The following is a 19,739-nucleotide window of genomic DNA, read 5'->3' on the forward strand; positions in this document are numbered from 1 at the left end:
AACAGCCCATTATCCAGTCTGACTCTCTGCAGTAAAGTGGATTACCTTAGGAGGAAGTTGTCAATGAAAACAATCCTGAGGAAAACTAAGGAATTTACACAGAGAAATAAAACATGAGTAAAATATTATGGTGCCTACATAATTGATGGAAATAACAATTCTTTACTGTGAATATATCCACACACTGTATCTATCATTTCATACCTAAACATAGATATACACTGGCCACCTTTAAAGGGTTGTCAGTAAATAACAAGATGCTCTTCACATTAAAGACAAATATTTCCTTAAACAGTTATGTTCTTAAACTAAACCAAACCAAACAATGTAGTGTTTACATATATCTTGGTGTCTCGTAAAAATTGATGAACTACTCCAAGGCAATAAAAAGAGACATTCAATGTCCTTATGAGTGTTGGTACCATAATCCCCCCCAAAACTGTATTTTCAGGAAAAACTGTGTGTCAAATGCACATGCCATAAAATTGATACATTACCAACTAGGCCATTTTGAATCTGAGTACATAAAAATTATAGATGTGTGTGATAGGATATGTGAATAATAGGATGATATTTCTAAAATGCCCCCCAACCCAGAGCAAACACCCAGTTTATGTGTGGGGTTAACCCTGAGAAGGCCGCTGTTTCCAGCAGTGTCACTAGCATCCTGCTAATGGCTAGCACATTTGAAGTATCCATTAGTAAGTAGAGGAGTGAAGTTAAGTGACTGTGACAGGGGCACTCCCTCAGCTCGTTGGGCCTCTATTGTGACCCGGTTTGTCGCCCTACTCTTTTATTCACAGCCGGGGAAAATTGGGTCAAAGGTCAGCCATCCAGAGTGCACTGGTTTCTATGGCAACATGGCCTATGAAGGCCAGGCTCATTTGCCTCTTAACATTCTCTTGTACACAAAATAACTATTAGTGCAAAGAGGGAGAGAGGAGAGTGAAGAGGGAAGGCAGGCTGAGGGAGGTCTTAAAAACACAGTGGAGGGACTTTTCCAAGATTCTCAACCTCTGGATAAGAGCGTCTGCTAAATGACTAAAATGTAATCTAAAGTTACACACTGTGCCAAAGAGTCCCAGATAAATCCAACATAACATCCATCGATGCTTTCTTACAACTATCAGTCTTAGTCCAATACAGAGCTGACATCACTGCCATGGTCATCTACAAGCTACAAAGTTGAGGTTTAAGACACAGAAAAAAAAACACAACTTGCCAATTCATCCACACTTTTCGTATTGGTTTGATACTCAACAGGGAAAAGACTTCTAAATATTACACAAACATACCAGAGATTCAATTTCATTGAACTCAATTAACTTTTGTGTCATATGACTAGCTCATGCATATTCTGAAAAATGCCAAACTGGTCTTCAAGCCCTGAGATATTTAGACTGCAAACATTAGGCTTTGTTTGTAAAGTCCCACTAATGAATTTGGACTTCAGTCTCAATACACAATCTCTTTTTACATGAACAAGAAGTGTAAGCCCAAGTTATGTGTTGGATTTAGCTAACTCTTATTTAGGCCTTTCTGAATAGTCCCTAGAGGGTTTTACTAGAGAGTAAAAGACAGTGGCTTTAGTGAGACTATGCATTTTTGCAGCTCAAGCAGTTATTCCAGTTTTATTTTTTATTTTTTATGTGATCCTGAATTATTGCTTCCTGTAGCCAGAGCTTAAAGTGTGTTGCTACGGCAGCAGAGTGAATGCCTTTTTAAAGGAAGCACAGTATAGTTTTAATTCCATTTAATTGACTTTAAGGCCATTTCAATCAGATGTGGTTAAGGAAAATAAGCACTTTGTGAGGCCTTGTTGGGGTGAAAGTTTGGAATAAGTGAGCAATTGTATTATAGAACACAACAACAGGCAGGTCAAATAAAACTGAACGTATAATTAGAGCCACAAGAAAATAATAATGCGTCTGGCATGAGAGGAGAGGAGGCTGCCATGCTGTTGCACTCAATTATGTAAAGTCAGTTATGTGGTTTTCCATACCTGGAGTATCTGGTTTCAATTGTGATAGCCTACTCTGGTAAGCCCAGTGTTAATGCAGTCCAATATCAAACCATGCTACACCAATAACGAAGGAGATGTCTGTCTTTCACATCATTTCTACTGGCATTGTTTGTCCAGTTGTGCAGGAACACACCATTTTATTGTTTGGGGAGCAGCCTACTTTCATTGAAATGCACAGCTGTAAACCTCTGTGTAATTAACTCCAGAACATGTGGTGGTTAACAGTGGTTAGCTGGATGTTTCCTGTAGAGCTCAACAGAGAAATCAAATTAACTCTGTGTGTGCGTGTGTGTGTGTGTGTGTGAGTGAGAGAGCGAGGGAGGGAAATAAATGTGCAACATCTACACAAATTACATAATTGAAACCTGCATTTTTCATGTATAACCAAAACACATATTGACTAAAAGAGACAGCATGGGTTACCAATATAATGGAGTGTATGGTGCTTGCCAAGCTAAGAAGCAATAATAAGTCCGCCATACACCCACACAACAGGGAAAATACCGCTACACAGTAATCACTTCTAAACTGAGGTAGAAACGTAAAAATAAACTTTTTCCAGAAAATATAGATAAATATTTACACCTCAGAGTAAATTTGATCTTAATTGATGATAAGTCTGCCAACTTTTCTTTAAGTGCTTTTCAGACAGAGCACACATTCAGATTTTGTCTCATCTTTTAAAAACTTCCTCAGAGCAGCTGACAGAGCCAGGAGGCCATTAAGCATCTTTTAGAAAAAGTCAGTTTGAAAAAGTGGGGTGGGTGGGGTGCTGGGGAGAAGAAGAGAGAGAAAAAGGGCCTAAATTAAACACATTTGTTTCTGGTCTCACATACCACAAGTCTTATGAAAACAGAGGGATGATTGTGTTCTCTCTGCAGCCCCCAGCCCCCCCCAAGCCCCCCCCAGCTGCCTGCAGATGCCTCCTGTGTTTGCACTGCAAGCAGGCACAAATCTCAGGGCCTGAAGTCTCAGCCCTGCCTCATCTCAGTTTTACTGCCTGACATCCCTCTCACCCCACTGCTAACTTATTCTCTCTCTCTCTCTCTCTCTCTAAAACACACACACGTACACGCACACTGTGGGTATGCATGCCTGAACACAATGTTCCTCTTGCGGTACTACAGCCCATACATCCAAGTCAAGTTGTTCAAGTTTGATATGGCAGCATTTTGGACTTAAAAAATCATATTCACATAAAAATTATTAATCAGACAAAGTCAGACTGTGTTGCTAACTCACCTTTCTAGACAAAAATGTTAAAATGCGTCAAACGACGGCAACAATACAAAATCATTCAAATGTTCACTAGTACAAACGTGAATAAAATGACACTTTCCTAAGAAGGTTTCCTAAGAGTTTAAATTAATTTAACCCAGAGCAAGCGGTCAGCACATACTCCTGCTTGCCAGTTCCCTAATTCCAGAAACATCAGCCTTTAGGAGGAACATGGAGCAAAATGAGCCTGGGTCATAAGGTCCTTAACCTCTTCAAGGATCACCAAGTCGCCTGAGAGCAAAACAATGGAGTAGTAAACATTTCCAAGGGAATCTTCACCTTCCTAAGCACACATGAACCTCTCAGTCCCTGTCAATACTTAAGAAAAACCTCTGGAACAAATACTTTTCAGAGGGTTTGGAGGAAAAAGGGAGATGGATGAAATTCAGTGAGCTTAAATAAATAAAACAATCTAAATAAATGCCATGTCAAATTAAATAAAATTATCTGTATCTGAGAGGCATGATGGGAAGTACCAAAGGCACAATGTTAGCCAATAGTATTGATGAATGCCAATGATATCATGGAGAATGGGTGCCACTAAATGCCAATGGTAAGATCTTGAAATCCATAAAGATGGTGTAACTACACAAACATCAACTAAAGGCTGACCTTGCCATTTTCCAAAGATATTCCAGTCGCTGCATATTACGATCATTCAATCTGTATACATTCTTATGAGAGGGGCAAGGTGATTATGATCAGGGGCTGCAGTAAATATCAGATTCCCAGGCAGGGACAGGGCAGTGTACCAATTACACTGAGAGTGTTCGGGAATGTAGAGCCAAGACCACGCTGCCACAGACCTGAACACCGACCACTCTCCACAATCACCACTGGCCATAGCAATACCGCACATGCTGTTTAGCTCACATATTTGTTTTGTTGATGGAGAGTGGATGAAAATATCTTTATATTCAGATATATTCTTTCCTAAAAAACAAAACCTGTCCTACTTCACAATGCAACAAACTTCTTCCAAATCCAAAGTGCTCAATTCTGCAAAAAATGTAAGATGACCCGAGCACTGTAAGCTGTGTGTCTCAGAGCGAGAGAGAGCGAGAGCGAGAGAGAGAGAGAGAGAGAGAGAGAGAGAGAGAGAGAGAGGAAGCTGATGGAGGAAAGAAGGGGGAGGGGGAGAGAAGGGAGAGGGGAGCTTGTGTACAATTACAGTAGGGATTTATGGCCTGAGAAACAATTTATAAATCACAGCGCCTGAGCTAATGTGATCCAGATTGCTCTCCATGCAGCTGCAATTTTGGTCTGCGTGAAACTGCATAATAAACCTGACTGGAGGACATTTTGGGGGTGGGGGTGGTGGGGCGGAAAGAGGCTGGAGTTGTTGGTGGGGGCTGACAAGAGTGAGGTCTTTGGCTCACATACTCTGGAGGTGTTATGGACATACAGGCTGGGAGTCTTTTATATGTGTGGTGTGAAATTTTGCTGAGGTGCAAAACAAGATTGTTGATCTTGATAGGCGCTCGAGATGGAGTGTCCTTGCGTAAACCTCACAATATGACTTTTCACATTCAAATAATAAGTCAGACGTTGAAAAGCTCAATAAATCTAAATGCCATTATGTATTGAGGTGAAAGGTAATTATTGAGGGAGAGCAACAAAGTAGGCCTCCAGCAAAAATACCAATATCCTCTTTGAACAAATCACAGTTATACAATGGCACTAGCGTAGCTTGCAAAAAGATGCCATATCCATATCTCAAGCATAAGTTCTAAGCCAATGTCATTACATCCATGTGAAAGTATTTAACCACCATAATCACATCAATGAATTAGAGTGAAACTCAACATTTATTTTAGGTAAGTCATTGTGATAGGGGGAAAAAAAGAATGGTGTGGCTTTTTCCCTCTCTTTTCATAGCTTAGGGCTGGTGTGAAAAAGGAAACGGATGTGCTCGGTGGGGTTTGGTGCCCACTCAGCCAACTGGCCCTGAACCTTGACCTCTCACCCTTCACCTTGAGGGGCAAACAAAGCTCTGAGTGACATCTGAAACAGGAGACCCTATGGGGAGAGAGTGTCTGGACAGGGCTGAACTGACCCATTAACTCTGCTGATAAGATTTAGTGCCTTTTTTTCTTTTGCGCATCTTAAACCATGGGGTAGCACACAGCTCAATCAAAATAATGAAGCAAACAACTAATTTGAGGTCAAAGTCTTCATCTCATTTAATCTCATTTATTTGCCAACACTTCTGTATTATCCGAGAGCAAACAACACTGTTCCCTAATGAACAACTTCACCCGACTGACGCCAAGCAAAGCTGTGGTTACCAACAACAAGCGAGAGAGAGGTTCCATGGAGCTAGTTATACATGTTTAACGAGGGGCTTTGCTAAACCCAGACTATTATGAGTTATAGCAAAGGAGAGAAAAAAATTTAATAACACATTATCGAAAAATACATGAAACAAACAAATAATCACCAGTCTGTTTATAAGGAACTCACTGGGGTATATGCACCGCTCTTCCAAAGATTCAACACAATAGCTCACGTAAATAGCCTCCTAGCAGTAGCATGTTGTAAACAAAAACACTGGAGAATGTTGATGGCAAATGTGGCGCATAGAAGTGAATGTGAGCCTTGGTCTCCAGAAAGCTTAAAGCCACTGTAGTATTTAAAATCAGGCAAGCAGAGAGGAACATTGGGCGAAGGCAGCATTCTGTAGCTCAGCTGTGAGGCTCGAAGTCGTTGCCCTGGAGTCTTTGTCCTGCCTTTTAGGGCAAGTCTGAGGTAGTCAAAGACCTTATTCATGACCAGCACTCTCACTGCCAACACACCCATACAGCCCCAGTCAACTCAGCCCACAGCTATAGATCCTTCCCATTTCACACGAGAATCAGACCTGCCCCCAAAGCCTGCTTCAGGGATTTCCAATAGCAGGCCTTTCCAGCCCATGTACAAATCAAACAAAAGGACTCCTTGGCTTACTCAATGTCATATAGGCTTGATTAGAGCTTTTTTAATGTAGCCAACTGGTCTGAATATGCAGTAAATAAGTCATTCACACTTGTAAGGATTTTGTATCAAACCATGTAAATGGATGAGAGATTATACCAATGGAAGGTGTGGAGGAGTTTGCATCTTTAATCATTCCAAAGATTCGCCATATTGCAACTGCACATTGCACATATAGAGACCCCTCTCTTAAACATGTTTAATTCTGGACATTTTTCCAGAACTAATTTGAAGTATTTTCCTTTAGTATACTATTGATCAATCATGCTAGGGCACAACTGTTTCAAACTTTTGAAAACATCTTTAAGCCAAATAAGGACAAGAGTCAAATGAACGAATCACAAGGATAATCTAAAGCATGAAAAACACAGAGAATCTCACTGCTGATAGGTACTTATCACAGTGGGAGGCCACTCCTTCTCTTGTTAGAACAAAAGTGGTACCTGCTGCGTGCTGACCCGATAGTGATGAATTTGCCATTTCCACTTGTAGAATCGCAATGCTAGTCAGTGGCCAACAACTTGACTTTGAGCCAATCAGAGAGTACAACCCCCCACGTGGGGGAGCCAACAGGAATGACAACAAAAAGGGAAAAAATAGGGAATTTTCTCAGTACATCATTTTACATTTTAGTCATTTAGCAGACGCTCTTAACCAGAGTGACTTAAAGTTAGTGAGTGCATACATCCACAGTTAAATGTCATAAGCCAGTCACACTTCATATTTTAAAATGTTTTAATTTTAGTCACTTAGCAGACGCTCTTATCCAGAGCGACTTACAAGAGCAATTCGGGTTAAGGGCTTTGCTCAAGGGCACAGACAGATTTTTCACTTAGTCGGCTCTGGGATTTGAACCAGCGACCTTTCGGTTACTGGCCAGCTAGGCTACCTGTCGCCCCATATGAAAATGTAGGCTATGGGATGGCAGCTAGCTAAGTGCACAGACACAATGCACACAACACTAAATATATTCTCCAAGCTATCTAACCACAGTAGCTAGTATTGACATTATATTTAAATCACAGTGGATTAGTTTCCTGGAAACAACTGCCTTTGTTAGCTGCCGAGTTAGTGCAGTGTCCTTAGCTAGCTAGCCAGCTATGTTGTGCTAGCTAATGAATATGCTAACGTTAGCTAGCTAGCTAAACATTTGGCTATGGGCTGGCACTGGCAGTATGGGATTACGGAGAGTGAATTAAATTGTTTCTTCGTCATCTTGGTAGGTAATTATCTAGCTGTGGCCATCTGGCTAGTATAGTGGCTTGCGAAAGTATTCACCCCCCCTTGGCATTTTTCCTATTTTGTTTCCTTACAACCTGGAATTAAAATAGATTGTATCATTTGATTTACACAACATGCCTTCCACTTTGAAGATGCAAATGTTTTTTTATTATGAAACAAACAATAAATAAGACAAAAAAACTGAAAACTTGAGCGTGTGTAACTATACAGCCACCGAAAGTCAATACTTTGTAGAGCTTCCTTTTGCAGCAATTACAGTTGCAAGTCTCTTGGGGTATGTCTCTATAAGCTTGGCACATCTAGCCACTGGGATTTTTGCCCATTCTTCAAGGCAAAACTGCTCCAGCTCCTTCAAGTTGGATGGGTTCCGCTGGTGTACAGCAATCTTTAAGTCATACCACAGATTCGCAATTGGATTGAGGGCTGGGCTTTGACTAGGCCATTCCAAGACTTTTAAATGTTTCCCCTTAAACCACTCGAGTGTTGCTTTAGCAGTATGCTTAGGGTCATTGTCCTGCTGGAAGGTTTCCCTCAAGAATTTCCCTGTATTTAGCGCCATCCATCAAGCCTTCAATTCTGACCAGTTTCCCAGTCCTGCCGATGAAAAACATCCCCACAGCATGATGCTGCCACCACCATGCTTCACTGTGGGGATGGTGTTCTCGGGGTGATGAGAGGTGTTGGGTTTGCGCCAGACATAGCCTTTTCCTTGATGGCCAAAAAGCTCAATTTTAGTCTCATCTGACCAGAGTACCTTCTTCCATATGTTTGGGGAGTCTCCCACATGCCTTTTGGCGAACACCAAACGTGTTTGCTTATTTTTTTCTTTAAGCAATGGCTTTTTTCTGGCCACTCTTCCGTAAAGCCCAGCTCTGTGGAGTGTACGCCTTAAAGTGGTCCTATGGACAGATACTCCGATCTCCGTTGTGGAGCTTTGCAGCTCCTTCAGGGTTATCTTTGGTCTCTTTGTTGCCTCTGATTAATGCCCTCCTTGCCTGGTCCGTGGGTTTTGGTGGGCGGCCCTCTGTTGGCAGGTTTGTTGTGGTGCCATATTCTTTCCATTTTTTAATAATGGATTTAAATGGTGCTTCGTGAGATGTTCAAAGTTTCAGATATTTTTTTATAACCCAACCCTGATCTGTACTTCTCCAAAACTTTGTCCCTGACCTGTTTGGAGAGCTCTTTGGTCTTCATGGTGCCTCTTGCTTGGTGGTGCCCCTTGCTTAGTGGTGTTGCAGACTCTGGGGCCTTTCAGAACAGGTGTATATATACTGAGATCATGTGACAGATCATGTGACACTTAGATTGCACACAGGTGGACTTTATTTAACTAATTATCTGAAGGTAATTGGTTGCACCAGATCTTATTTAGGGGCTTCATAGCAAAGGCGGTGTACATATGCACGCACCACTTTTCCGTTATTTATTTGTTCTAATTTTTTGAAAACAAGTTATTTTTTTCATTTCACTTTACCAATTTGGACTATTTTGTGTATGTCCATTACATGAAATCCAAATAAAAATCAATTTAAATTACAGGTTGTAATGCAACAAAATAGGAAAAACGCCAAGGGGGATGAATATTTTTGCAAGGCACTGTATCAACATGGGCATTCTACAAAATAGCAACATTAGCGCAGCTAGCTAGCTAGCTAACATTGGAAGCTAGACCACAAACTAAGCAACACACACGGACATGCATTGCCAAACAACGCTCCAGCCACCTTCTGGTTTGGAGTACTTTAACAAGGCTGAGTGGCTGACGACCTCAAGGTCTTTGCTGTGTGAACACAAAAGAGATTGACTACCGACACTCTGTTCAGAGGTGCTAATTTTCTCAGCTGGCGAACAGTAGACAATCCTATGTGCATGTCCCTTCTAAAAGGCAGGCGAAGGGGAAATCCCCAAATCACTTGAAACCAATGCTTGAGGATCTCAGCTGGAATTCATCAGTGTGTATTATTCATGGTTAATCAAGAACATTGCATAATGGTTTGATATATTCCATGAAAGGCCATAAAAACTACAAATCAACAATTAAAAGCTGTGACAATTTTACATCTCATCTGACTAACTAGATCCACAAGTGGAGACAACGAAGCTACACATTTCAGATGACTTGTGTCTTTGCTTTAATCAAATTTGATGCTCTGCAGAACATTGTGACTCCTTAACAAGTACAATTGGTTTACAGGGGTTATTTGGAGGCAGCTAAGGCACCCAGAGGCAATGGGGAATTTAATGTTAGGACAACATCCACATCAACAAGCTGAATGATAACAAAATAACCATTTCAGTTATGGCATTACACTGAAAGCTCTGTCAGTGTCCATCAGCTGTGCTTTCAGGACTGTCACAGGTCCAAAAGTGATGTTCCACCTACATGCCTTATCCAAAGAACCTTGTTTGAAAGTCTTGCATCTTCGCCAGACATCCTCCACTCAACAAGTTAATCCTTATCTCCAGAAGCTTAATTTCGGAAGTGATTTAATAAATGTTGAAATTCAGAAAAAATGGTTAGCGTCTACTCTCTTCCAAGAAACATTCCAATACATCCATCTGCTGCTTGTAAATGTATGCAAGCTTACATTACACTAGTGTACTATAAACACTAGTGTTATTACACTGTAAATATGTATGTAATTGTAATAGGAGTTGAAATGGGAGTTGCACACCAGTTCACACTTTAGTGAACTTGTTTGACATTGATTACATGGACTGCATGTTCATTAACACACGTTTCTGACAAATGTTTCAAAGTGTCATGTAATCACCTAGTATGTAGGTCTTATGACAGAGGGACACTTATGTCCAATGCCCATGTATGTCCAAGAAAACATGTCCTCATCTTACTGTGTTACTGTGGTATCTAGGACCTTTAGAATGCATGCAGGTGCAACGTGCTGGCTCTACTTCCCTTCACCAGGAGACTTAAGCCAGGACCAGCAGTGCTGGAATGAGACACACTGATTTACAACTTCAACATGAACAACAGCTGCTCCGCTCACTGACAACTAAACTCATGCTGGAAAGATACCCATCCATTTCTTTATATAGTACAGGTTGGAGAGTCTAATCTGTCCATACTAGTATATACACTTCACAAACACTATTAACCTATGGTACCCTACCAGTAGTTACTATACTTACTTTATCCTGCGTTCCTGAAAGTAAAGGTTGCAGAGTAAGCCTTTAAAAATAATTTCCATGGCCTTTATATACATTTAAGTGAGACCAGATTAATATCTAAGTACCAGGGAATCTAGATCTGTAAAATCTGATAGTATCCTGCAGCCCTCTGATTGGCCTGTGAGGGAAGGGCAAAGTATTCTGGTCCACATCAGAGTAGTGCAGCTCTGTGGGGGAGAGAATCCCTCAGATAAGAGAGAGCCTCAAGGTCTGGAAGCTGGCCGACCTCGGGATAACAAGCGAAGGAATAGCGAGGCCTATATCTGCCCCAGTTTATGCTCCCACCACCACATCTCATCAACAATCTCTCCTCTTACCTTCCTGCTCCCCTCTCCTTCTGCCTGCACAGCTTAAACTGAAAACAGCTGTTTGTAATACCAGACTGATGAAACCTATTTAGATTTATTATTTTTTTGCCGTACAATCAGGTTTTATTAGCGTGGAATGAAGACTTTAGTGTACACTTTGAGAGCTAACCTTAGTTAATGTAATATAAAACAGGGCTCCGCAAAGTGAGGGCCACATACAAGGAATCCCAAAGCCCTGAGTAGTGGTGCCGTCACTGTGCCCCCGTCCCCATCAATCAGCCATTGACCCAATCACCTTGGAGGCAGATTGATTACCCAGACCCCCTGATAAAACCAGGGAGCCAAACTCCCTCCTAAACGGAGGCTTACTCCTAATACCGGAGACCATAGACATTAGTGAGCATGAGACATGCTGGCATTCATATGATATATGATCCAGCCCCCACAACCTCCTGCTCATGTCATGGCAACCTTTTTACTTTCAATACAGTTAACAGCTGTGTGGCCTTGCTAGGAGCTCCATTGTTTAGGGGGAGAATTCCACATATCACACTGGCGGTGACATGGCTTAGCCCTTACCTTCATGCTGAAGTTGACGTGTTTGTCTCTGAGAATCAAATTGCATTTCTACTACCTTAGCTCCTCTGACTCACTGAACCCCGTCAAGGCCCATCCCAAAGACGCTAGAAAAATAAGAGAATCTGCTAAAAAAGAGCTGCAAATATCAGCAAGTCCATGTACACCATACAGTGCTGTGCTGTCTTTTCTTTTCAGGCATGGAGGTCAGGAAACTGCCTTCACAGTAACAATGTTGAAGATATATTAGGTGAAATGAGTGATATACAGGTATATATGATCCACATGTGTGGTTTCCTGAAACCTGCTGCTGGGGTTTGATGTTGGACAACATTACATTGACTCAAGCCATTGACTCATGGTGATAAACACTTACTCAGATGCCTGCCAACCTGATCCTAACTTAAACCTGGAAAACTAGGCCAGGTGACTTGTTTCACAAAACATACACATTTCTACTTACTGTATTATGTAAAACAGATGCTATCAAAGTGGATTTGAAAGGTATTCATGCTTTGGCTGGCAAAATATCTATCAAGTTTGACAAAAAGTAGTCCACATTTTTTTCATGAAGACAAGTACTGTACTACATCTCAAACTCTGCAGTAGTTCTGGTCAGACCAAAACACATCTCTGGGATAAATTGATAAAAACACATTTGCACACATATTCATCTTGGAACTTCAAAAGGATTCATTGATGTCACAGAACGTAGGGAGTCTGCGGCTGAGGGGGTGGTTATCCTTTCCTCAAAGGGTGCCGAGATGCTCCTGATGGGCCCTGCTCTTGAGAAGCCAGCGAGTGCTATAAACAGAATTTCTAATGGCAGGCTGGAGGGAGGGTGGGTAGGTGGTGAGCTAGCAGGCGAGGGGTGGCAGGAGGATTTGACGCCAGCTCATGCTTTCCACAGAGACCAAAGAGGAAGGAATAGAGACCAGGACTGGCACCATTTCACACACTTCAATACAAGTGCTGTTACGAACCGAACATGAACAAACCTCAGCTCGAAAGAAGAAATACAGAGAAATATCCCTCCTCCCCGAGACACAGGAAGAGATTTGGGCTGAGATTCCAGAGCAATGACCTAAGTAGCACCTTCACCACTGCATGAAGTAATCAGTAGAAACGTTAATGCCAAAATCAAAACAAATGCAAATGCCTCATCTTTATCATAAGCGTAAAACCAAGCTCCTATGGTGTTAAACATGGTTTATACTCTATTCATTCAATTACTATGGGTGGGTACTAGAGAAAGGTTTTCAAACAGTCTTTAAAAACATATCAGAACTTTAATCTGGGTTAGAGCTGTATATTAAAGTATTAGTAGAACACCGTTCTACAGATCCGTAGTTTACTTCAGTTTAGCAAAATAATTATGCTTTTTGGGCATTTAATTTCCCCCATTGCGAACAATAAGACCATTTATGATAAATAAATCATTTTAGAGGTGAGATGTTAGCTGGCCTTGACATTCCTGAGGGCGCATGCAATCTTTCTTTAATTGAAAAGCTGCTACTAAATTGATGTAGATTTGTTTGCCTTTGAAGAAAAAAAACATTTTGAAAACATAAACATAGTAAAAAAATGTTAGCTCTGTTTACACAGTCCTTGTAAAAAAAATATATGTGCAAGCTAACATTGAGGTTACTTTCAGCAGTCGCACACAGCATCGAGGCTTGTCAGAATGAGCGCCCTGGACACTGTTCCCTCTGTAGCAGAGCACCCACAGAACCTCCCCTGATGCTCTCGTCTCCTCAACCACCCCTCCACCTTCACCTCCACCATTGGGACTGCAAGGTTAGTGGAAAAGGCAGTGTCCTACCTGATGAAAAGACAGCTCCACACAAACACTATTTGCTTATACAAGGAGGGGTCCTTTTATTCAACAGGACAATGTCACTGTTTACTTTTCTTTGTCTACACATTTTTAAGCACCAAAACCATCAGCAAGACTGGAAAAATGAAGACGTCAGAGAGGCATGCAATTGTAGTAACTGACATGTTCAGACATAGTGGCACCCCTATTTCAAAGCCCATGATTGACTAGCATACATGTTGTCAGTTTTCTTCAATTGACTTTAGCCGACATGACTGACACCTCTCACACAAGAGGTAAATCACTGTTTACTGACAACATTGTACAAAGGGTGTCCCTTTTAAAAAGAAAACAATCTTGACTAAAATATAATAGGGCCGATGAACATTGTAGTCTTGAACAACTCCTCCAGCACTCGTCACTGAGAGTTCTTAATTACATCGATCTACACTAGGCCTAAAAACAACAATCTGATATTCTACCTCACAGGGGAATGCCTCCTTGGCCCTCCACCCATGACAAAAGTCTAGTAAAACTTAATTCCAAAAAGAAAGTTCCTCCTGAACTCTCAGCGGATTACAGTGGAATTTCAGCTCAGAACAGCCACTAAATCAGTTATGCTTCTCCCTCTAGGGATTTGTGTTGTGCTGAGCCAAAGTGTCTTACATTGCTCACGATAGGGCTGTCATATCGACATTCTCAAGTTGTGCCTCAAAACAATTGACATACCATACTAGCTTAAACCAGAAACACTGGACTCAGGTGTAGAAACAAGGCGTATTCTGGGAAAGCATGCTGGTCTCTTGAGAAGCCTATGAATAATGCTTATTCATCTGTCACTGCTCTCTTCATCTGGATATTACATTACTTCTTCAAAAACATGCCATATCAATTGATTGAAAATGCCCACGTATTATCATAGTCTCTATATTACTTAAAATATTAATTTCTAAAATAATTATATCACATTGTTTGCAATTATTTTATCCAGTTACTGGGGGGCCAGAAGGGGGAGTTGTCGACAGCATTGTCCCAGAGACAGAGAGAATGCACCTTGGGGAGAAAAAGCAAGACTTCCCTAACAATTCCACCTGAAGGTTAGCGATATGAAACATTCACTATTTACTACTAAAGTCATGATACATCCATTACGCTTGTTATCAGTTGGTTGGTTCAACAGGACTAGGAATAAAGCAAGGAAGGTAGTGTTGTTGATGTACCTTTACTGCTCCAATATCTGTGTTTACATTCCTTATTCTATTTGTACAGGTATTCTGAACTCTGTTTTAACTGAGCTCGAGAACAGAATACAACACCAAACTACTGTACATTTTACATTTTAGTCATTTAGCAGACACTCTTATCCAGAGCGACTTACAGTTAGTGAGTGCATACATTTTCATACTGGCCCCCCGTGGGAAACGAACCCACAACCCTGGCGTTGCAAACGCCATGCTCTACCAACGGAGCTACACGGGACTGTATGAAACTGATTTGAAATTGAAGACATGCTCCGGTACTTTGGCAACTAGTAAGTATTTTTTTACCTCCCACTTTGGGCTGGATGTGCCAATGTGTAGTTCATACATGCATAATCTATGAGCAGAATTACTGTTTTACCTCAATTAGCCACAAAGTCCCTAGTTTGAAAGCAACATTTACCCCCTAACGTGGGCCTGCCCCCTAGCAATTTGAGTTTCAGCCAATGAGCTTCAGCCCTGCTCCATTTGAGTGACAGCTAGTAAGACGCACACACAGTAGAGAGAGAGAGAGAGAACAATGACGTGGTGCACATATCTGCACATTTGTGACGTAGTACGCAATTTTCAGGGACCACTTTTGGCTCATGAGAGTTTCTTTCAGAACGAATGGCTAAAAAGTATACAAAAGTACCGTAGAATATCTTCATAACTTAAAATCTGCAGCTTGAGGGCAGTTAGGTATTCTGTTTGAAAGCCTTAACTTTTCTGCCCTTCATTCAGGAACAACTCATAACTCTGCCCAAATCTGGAGCAATGCTGTCAAACTCAACAAGACTAATTATCTACTATATGAGCCTGTATAGAGACCTCAGTCACACTCTCCAGCTAACTAACCAATTAGGAAACCTTGAAGAATTGTACAGAGCAAATGTTACTGTGGAACTCATTAGTTTAACAAACTTGTTAACCCAATGTTTGAGCAGAGACCAGTGACAAGTATTCTCTATTAAATGCAGCTGTATCCAACTCGGCATACCGATTCAAAAACTGTCATTGTAGGCTTAAAAGATTATAAATTATCAGATTATTCTAATTCAGAGCATTTTCTACTAAATCCCAGGCAATTAGTTTTATTCAGCTCAATGTGGCAATACCAGTAAATGTGCAGTCACAGTTTAGGACTACTTGTTCAGTAAATATCCTGAATATTCCAGCCAGCCACTGTGGTTTCTCTACCATGGTGGTGGTGATTGACAGAGTGGGCTCAATCCAGCCCATTGACCTGATTCTATCCTCCCCATATCATTAAGGGGATATAGCTCCAAATTGGAAAGGCTTAGAAGGAATGTGGATCCCTCCCTAAAGCATATAACATTGAGAGAAAAAAAACTGACAGCCCTCCTAACTAACTTTTTGTTTAAGAGTTTGTTTTTCTGAACCAAATCAAAACCATGCGGAGGTGGAGCTCTAGGTCCCAGCATGCTTTGTGTGAGGGGTTATGGAGGAACAACATGAGGTCAAGACAGGGTTAACCAAAATGTATTTACTTATTATTTCACTACCTCAACATAATAAATACGATATTTGATCACAAGTTCTGCTAAAATTCTAAGTGCTGCAAGGAATACAATATGGAATTGGTTTTCAATATAAATAAGGTTATTAGTAAATAGGGCCTGGCACGTTTGCAAAAAACACCCAGAAAACAAAAACGTTCTGATAGCACTGAAATTATTTACATTTGGTCAACTTGCACACAAAAAATGAGGAAGTGAGGAAAAACATCCAGAAGGAAGAGGTGAGAAGGGAAATATTGTATATTTGTCCACACAATTAATATTTTTATGATGTGAGAGAGCAACATGGATTGCTTGCACAAAAATGGATCATACAACATTTTCTAAAGAAAATAATCTTAATTAGAAACACTTTTTTCATCTCATTGCCAAATTCCGGCAAGGAGTGTACAAAAATGAAGTATGATTCAAACCATAGATCGAAGGAACCGAAATTAAGGCAAAAATTGCAATAGATATAGATCATGTCCATGGGCCATATGAGAATTAAAATTAAACAGGAATAAACACAGGCATGCTAATTTGATGCAACAATTATGCTAATTGACTATCCCTACAAATGGCTTGAGGAACAAAAGAGGATCTCCACAGTGGTATGCAACTTGTGTGTAGAGAGTAGCCATTTAGTTAATGAGGCCCAATGGAGACCTCCAATGAAGCCATCAAGTGCCTGCTCAGAATAACAATGGTCAACAAACGCCTCCCTAATTGAATGGAAGGTACAGGGAGGCAGGGAGAGTTGGTTTGGAACAGTGAAAAGGAGGCAGGGAAAGCAGAGAAAGGAAGGGGGGGTTATTGCTTTTCACTGAAATGCTTGACTGGTCCCATCCAAAGCACTTGCTTTTTAGGGTGAGATAAGGATTGGGGGATGGAAATGCTCTTAACAACAATATTATTTCATTAGGTGGTATTTTAATGACGTTTGCACTATCCACATTGTTTTTAGTTGATAATGATGCATGGAAAGGATCATTTTTAAATTGTTAATTATATACACAATGGATAACATTATCTACATGAAATGCATACAGATATCTAAGGTGATAAGTTATATTATGTCCTAAAAATATATATTTTAAGCAGAAAACGATAATTTGCCTGAACATGCAAGTCTCAGTGTTTTTTCATAATATGCCACACAACCTGGAATACATTGGTACAAGTAGGCATACAGTAGGCAGAATTTTAAAGAAAAAAAAAACTTTCTAAATCATGGGCATATGATTTTGGGTAAATAACTGGGCTAAAACTAATTTTGAAAGGATATTCAACTCATGAAAATAAGCACATTCAGCAAGACAGGTTATGGGACACTACTGTGGCCTGCTACATCATGTTTTGCCCAGGTCTCTTGACTGCAACATCTGATGATGCCCTGTGCATAAAGTGTATGTCTGTAAGAGTACATGTCGGCTATCACCCACAAGTTATCATTATTGCAAAGTTTTGCTTCATGCATATTATTGAAATTGGTCTCTAGGGAACATTAGATGGGCTTGGAATTTATTTACCTAAATGTTCATATTTATCATAATCACTTCTGCCTCGAAATAAATAGATCAACACATAGATAAATCATGCCCTTCATGTGAATTAGAGATCGAGCCTAAAAGTTTGCAGTTAGTACCCTACAGAAGTCTGACAGGGGCAAAAAATCCCAAAAGAACAAAGAACTAATGTTCATTAGGCTACTCCTTGAGAGGCCACTCGAAGGGAATATGGCGGTCTGGCTGTGCATAACCAATTTTTACACATGCCTTCTGTGGAAAGCAACGCAGATTACTGGCAACACTGAAGAGTAACCTACATTCTAGATTAACTTTGTTATGGTCACTCACCGTTCTTGCGCTAGGGGACAGGGCCCCATTGGATAGGTAGGGGTTGGTAAGATCTGGGATCATAAGAAACGGGTACCCAGGATAATGGGGACTCTTGAAAAAGCCACCATCTTGCTGTCTTCTGAGTGCTGCAGGGACAGAGCATGAATATCAGTAAAGAGAAAGGACATCACATACATATGAAGTGCATTAAACAATAGTAAAGCAAATGCAACAATGTAGCATTGCAAGTGACAGTTCTTACCTTCACTAAAGTAATCCCTGGTTTTCTCGTAACTGTCCAAGTCTGGTCTTGGTTGAGGGCGCCGCTCTGCTTGCTGACAAGGACAGAGGCACACACAGAACAAGAAGGGGGAAAATGTGATAGTAGTCTACATCAGCAATAGGCTATACCAAAAATAACAATTTTGCAACGGGGATGTAGGATAACGCCTATAGACAAGCTTTGCAATAGATCAGACTTGAGATCAGCATATAACGGCCTTACCTCGGAGTCTGACGAGCTACTGTTGTTTTCCGATTCGTTCACTAACGAAGACTTGAGATCATCCAAATCCCTCTCCGCTGATACATTTTCGGATATTTTTTCCTCTTGCTCTCCTTCATCTTTGAATGATATCATTTCATCATTCGCCCCCAAATCATCGCCACCGCCTCCGTTAAGTTGTGGCATTTTTCTGATGAAAAAGTTTCTCCCTGATAAAGTTGACAAGAATGCACGATCGCTCCAACAATTAGAAACAAATCGTCTATTTGCAAAGGGGGGGACCGTCCAGTTTGCGCACTAGAATAAACCCAAAACTGACAGTGTGAAAACAAAATGCCACGTTTTCACATCTCCATTTTGATATACTGAATAATCTCCAATTTTTCCATGATGATGAACTCTCCAATAATCCACCAAATGCAACGGTTTTAATTTCGGCGTCAATAGCCGGATAAAGCAACTTCGCAAAAGTGTCTTCTTCACTCTTCCCAGTGGGTTAGTTGTAACCCACTTTCCCTCCGTATGGGTGCTGAAGAATGCAACTTCGATATTCTTCCAGAGACGCTCACAGGCAAACAAACTGGGCATGAACCAATTGAAATTCAAGGATGACGTCAAATTTCACTTCCTAATATCATATGTGAGTTTCAATTCGACAGGCAAAAGATTAGTCTTATTATAAGCATGGAAATCGAACCACAGCTGTTGCTTTCTTCGCAGGACACTCGTTCAGTCAAGAGTTTCGATCAAAACTCTATTTACTTCGAGGAAGTTTACCTTTAATAACTGACCTTTGTATGTTCTTACGTTAACTGTCAAATGATATCCGGTGCCAAATCTATATTTTCGGGTAGGTAAAAACAAAACAAAACTCTTTCCCTCCACATTAGCTAACGGGGAATGCGTTTAAAAACTACTTTGTTGTTCAAGTGGAAGAAAAAGCGCTGCTTGTTCAGAATGCAAAGGAGGAGTTAACGCTGAAAAACGACACTTCATTCACCATGTAGACGGGTATGCTTAAAGGAACAGTTTGACCATATTATACATTACAACGTTACCATTCATATGGAAATAGTATCCTGTTGTTTCAACATCAGCAAAATATCAATGGTTATTATGTGACTAACAATGCTTCCAAGATCCATGACAATGTCAACTAATAGGTCTATACTTTAATTTAAACCTTTTAAATTACAACGTAGCCGGCCATATTTATTAGGCAAATTATTC

At 40.7% G+C, this 19,739-nt stretch overlaps 1 protein-coding gene across 3 annotated transcripts in view; it reads right to left on the bottom strand.

Moving 5' to 3' along the window:
- Positions 1-19,452, bottom strand: part of LOC121584851 (transcription factor 7-like 1-A) — a 51,138-nt gene extending 31,686 nt beyond the window's left edge. For 2 of the 3 annotated variants that reach the window (XM_041901018.2, XM_041901017.2), the window contains exons 1-3: positions 18,510-19,450; positions 18,267-18,339; positions 18,023-18,150 (exon numbers count right to left, since the gene is read on the bottom strand). In XM_041901018.2, the coding sequence (XP_041756952.1) occupies positions 18,023-18,150; positions 18,267-18,339; positions 18,510-18,695 (387 nt within the window). In that variant the 5' untranslated portion in view covers positions 18,696-19,450. Of the gene's footprint in view, positions 1-18,022; positions 18,151-18,266; positions 18,340-18,509 lie in introns of all 3 variants that reach the window. The other variant, XM_041901019.2, reaches the window with a different exon arrangement.
- Between the last annotated feature and the right edge of the window lie 287 nt (positions 19,453-19,739).

This window comes from Coregonus clupeaformis, chromosome 16, assembly GCF_020615455.1.
Source record: "Coregonus clupeaformis isolate EN_2021a chromosome 16, ASM2061545v1, whole genome shotgun sequence".
NCBI classification, from domain to species: domain Eukaryota; kingdom Metazoa; phylum Chordata; class Actinopteri; order Salmoniformes; family Salmonidae; genus Coregonus; species Coregonus clupeaformis.